Raw genomic sequence first — 3,727 nt, 5'->3', positions numbered from 1 at the left:
TGGAACTGTAACTGCAATTTGGCAGTTGAAAACCTAATTTTTCAATCAATAAATCAAATTAAACACAAACCCAACTTAGATTAGGGGGTTTTAGTTCACTTACGACGATGAATCGGTGAGATTTTTTTTTTCTCAGAAATCGTTAATGGAATGGGAGACAGTGGGAAGGAGGGAGCGGAGGAGAAGAAGAATGGGAGGAGAAGAAGTTTTGATTGAAATGAAGATTGGGGGCCGAGATTAGTGCTTAATGAGATTTTCAGGGTAGTTATTAGAGAAGGTTAAATTGGTATTTTCACCAACATTTTGGAAACCCTCTATCTTTTATGGGATAGGTATAAATTGGATGAGGCTACTGGTTATTTTTCATGGCCCCCAATTCAGCCTTGCTAAATAATTGTTTCAAAACAAGAAGGAAAAAAAACGAAACCAAGTAGAAGCTGGGGAGAGGGGTTCATATCTTGTAACCTAAGTAAGCTAGCTCGGGGGAAAAGAAGAAGCCTTGAAAAGTTTTTCTTTTAAAATCCCCCCTACACTCCAATCCAGTCCAATCCAATCTCACCCTTCATCTTAGAGTGTTCAACAAACCATTTCTTTGAATTGAAAACCCCTAATTTGTTCTTGTTTTGAAAACCCTAGTTAGTTTAATCAAACAAGAAATGGGGATAATTAGGAGTGGATTTCAGATCATACTTGGTACGGGATTCGGGATTTATATTGCTCAGAACTACAATGTTCCTAACATTAAAAAGCTTGTAAATACTGGAATCGTAATGGCTAAACATATTGAAGAGAATTACAGGAAGCCGAAGAAGAAGGGAGAAGAAGATGCATAGTAATTCAAGAGAGAAAGTAATGTTAGGGTTCAGCAACTCAGGTTGTTACTCTTCTTAGTTTGATTTTGATTTTGGTTTGTGTATTTCCTTCTTTTTTGTTGGCTATGGTGAATAATAGTAGATTCAACTGAAAAATTAATACTTAATATAGTTGAAGCTTTGAATTAATACTTAATCTGATTTTAATGGGAAACATGCTCTGTTCTTTCTTTAATTGATTAATTAAGGAATTCTGCTTCTTCTTTGTGTGTGTGTGTGTGTGATTGTTTAATTTTGATTATGCTGAAGCTAAATTGAGTGAAATTGAGTTTCATAGACTTTGATTTGATGATTTGAGTCTGTTCAATGGTGAAAATTGTGTCGTTTGGTAATGAATTAGAGCAGACTGATCTTGATGGAAAATTTCTGCTTTAAATTAACATGAAATTTCAATTGAAAGATGCCCGTGATGTTAAACCAGCTTGATTTAATTATGGGTGAACATAGGGAAGCTCATTTCAATTTCAGTTACTGAATGAATTTAACAGAACAGTAAAGTTTACCAATTTAATTGATGATCCTGTATCTTGCCCTGATTGTGTCTCTATTGGAGATTCATGGTCATGTTATTGTCTTACTGTATTTTTGAATGGTTTTACCAAGTATTCTCTGTGTTTTTGCATTAGAGATATCACGAAAGCAGTGGCGGAATCAAAGGGGCTGATCCTGGCTGTAGACCACCCCCCCCATATTTCCCATAAATCTTAACATGTTAGTAATTTAACCCTTAGAAAAATTAAATTGTATTAGTTAGTCCACCAAGGCCATTAAATTAGTCCACCAGGTGAAAGTAATTTAGTCCCCAAAGCTCAAACATCCGTCCACTTTCCAAGATCTTTAGGTGGTTCTTCATCTGCAGAGTAAGAGGAAGAGAGAACAGGAGAAGCTGGGAGGGAAAGTTTAAGGGACACAAATATTTAGTACACCAGTTTCACTAGTTTAGTCATCACGTCCATTAGTTCAGTCGCCATTATGAAGATGTTATGTTCATATGCTCCTCCCATGCTTACTCATTTTTGATGTTAGTACTTTTCTTTTGCATTTTGTTGCTATGAAAGCATTTTGTTGCTATGAAAAGAACATGTTCAGTGAGTATTATAATTCTTTCGCGTTCCAATCTCTTTCATTTACATTAATCCATTATTGTTGATGCTGTTTGTCGTTTTAATTATTATTTTCTTTCGACTGTCGTTGTTGTTCATTTGATGATGACCTTTATTCTTCACCATTCAAAAAATGAGGTTGTTTTCATATGATATAGTAGGGACATGGGCTAACAGTTGCTCATAAACTATGCGATTTCTTCCAAAAATTTGCAGCGGCCTTCGGCCGCCTTGGTTGCTTTTAGTGCTTCATTGTAATTTTTTTTAGCCCCCCCTATATTGAAACTCTGGCTTCGCTACTGTTTTGAAGGGAAAAATTATTGGTGGAGAAGACAATTGGGAATTTTGGGCACACCAAGTCTTTAATAAGGAATTAGAGTAGTTTCTTGTAGCCTTGCACCATGGGTTTTTGGTTTAGATTGTTTTTGTTGGAGATTTTTCTGTATAGATATAGTCCATGAAAGTGATTTTTTTTTGTCCCCAGAATGGTATTGTAGTATTTTTGTTCAAACGAATAAGCAGTTCAATAGGAATGGTGTTCTGCATACACTTCAATAGGAAAAGAACCAGTTTATGTGTCAGCTTTAATATGCCAGAGCCTTATATGTTTAGGAGGGAGGTATAATTGTCGTCCGTAATGAGGTGATTATTAATGGAATTGATGGAGAATTTTCTTGAAGTAATTAGAGACCAATGCAGAGTATCTTCTCTGTCATATGAAGGCATAAGATTCAGTATTTGATGAACCTATGCTGGTGTAAAGAGATTCCTTTAGCAATGGTAGCTTCCAAGGGTTGTTTTTCTTTTAAAGTAGCTGTGAGACAGAATGTACTATTGTTTTGCAGTGCATATGGAAGGGGTTGCTGAGAATCTAAGATGCTCCCTGGCGAGGTAACCATTTGTCTTGCCAAGTTGCAATATCTTTATAGTTTCCCGCTTTCCACATAGAAAATTGCTTGATGATATATAATCTGTGGAGAATTCCTATCCAAATCCAACTACCTTGCTGATTAGATCATCTCTCAATGAAATTTTGTATCTTGAACTACTTCTGAAGCCTTTTAAAACTTGAATGCACAGCTCCTTCGTATTGTTGATTAGACGCCATGATAGCTAGCCTAGGATGCCTTGAATGGTAATTTTGATATTCTTAAACATGGAAGTTTAACTTTTCCCATTCCCTATTGTCTTTGTCTTTACACTCAACTAGATTTGTGCCCGTGCTACGCACCGGGCAAGTGACGGTATCTGTTCTCTCGGAAATCCATATTAATTTTGGAAATTCGCCTTTTGATTAATTGAACAATTTGCACTTCCACGATTGAACCTTTTTTTTTTCTTTTTTTGCATCTATAATTTGCTTTCATAACTTAATTTTCGATTGTTAATAGTGAGCAACTACTTTCTGGGCATAGAACAATGAGCCTACTTGACGTTAAAGCAAGGCCATCATGTAACACCCAAGAGTACTGCTTCAGCGAATCACTACAACTCCCACAATTGGAATTCCATGTCATTCACAAAACTAAACACCATCTCTAACGTTAACACGGTTAGAAGTTTGACAGTTCGCTAAAGAAGAAAAGTTTGTTGGCACAATCACTGTGTTGGAGTTGTATCTCTTGGATTGCCTGGTTATCTCTTTCTATGACCCGGAAGGAAAAACTCCTTCGAACATACAGAACAAAATAATTGATATTGGCCTCTCGAATTTGTGATAACCCTTACACGAACAAATAGAAAAATCAAGTA

General features: G+C 36.0%; 1 protein-coding gene across 1 annotated transcript; it reads left to right on the top strand.

The window, feature by feature from the left end:
- Window positions 1–379: 379 nt before the first annotated feature.
- Window positions 380–1,071, top strand: LOC113304752. Its single transcript, XM_026553895.1, has one exon. The coding sequence runs from the start codon at window positions 657–659 to the stop codon at window positions 831–833; it is 177 nt and encodes a 58-aa protein (XP_026409680.1). The 5' UTR covers window positions 380–656; the 3' UTR covers window positions 834–1,071.
- Window positions 1,072–3,727: the final 2,656 nt, after the last annotated feature.

The sequence above is a fragment of the Papaver somniferum genome, chromosome 8 (genome assembly GCF_003573695.1).
Source record: "Papaver somniferum cultivar HN1 chromosome 8, ASM357369v1, whole genome shotgun sequence".
In the NCBI taxonomy this organism is placed as follows: Eukaryota; Viridiplantae; Streptophyta; class Magnoliopsida; order Ranunculales; family Papaveraceae; genus Papaver; species Papaver somniferum.
This window is presented reverse-complemented; position numbering and strand designations above follow the sequence as displayed.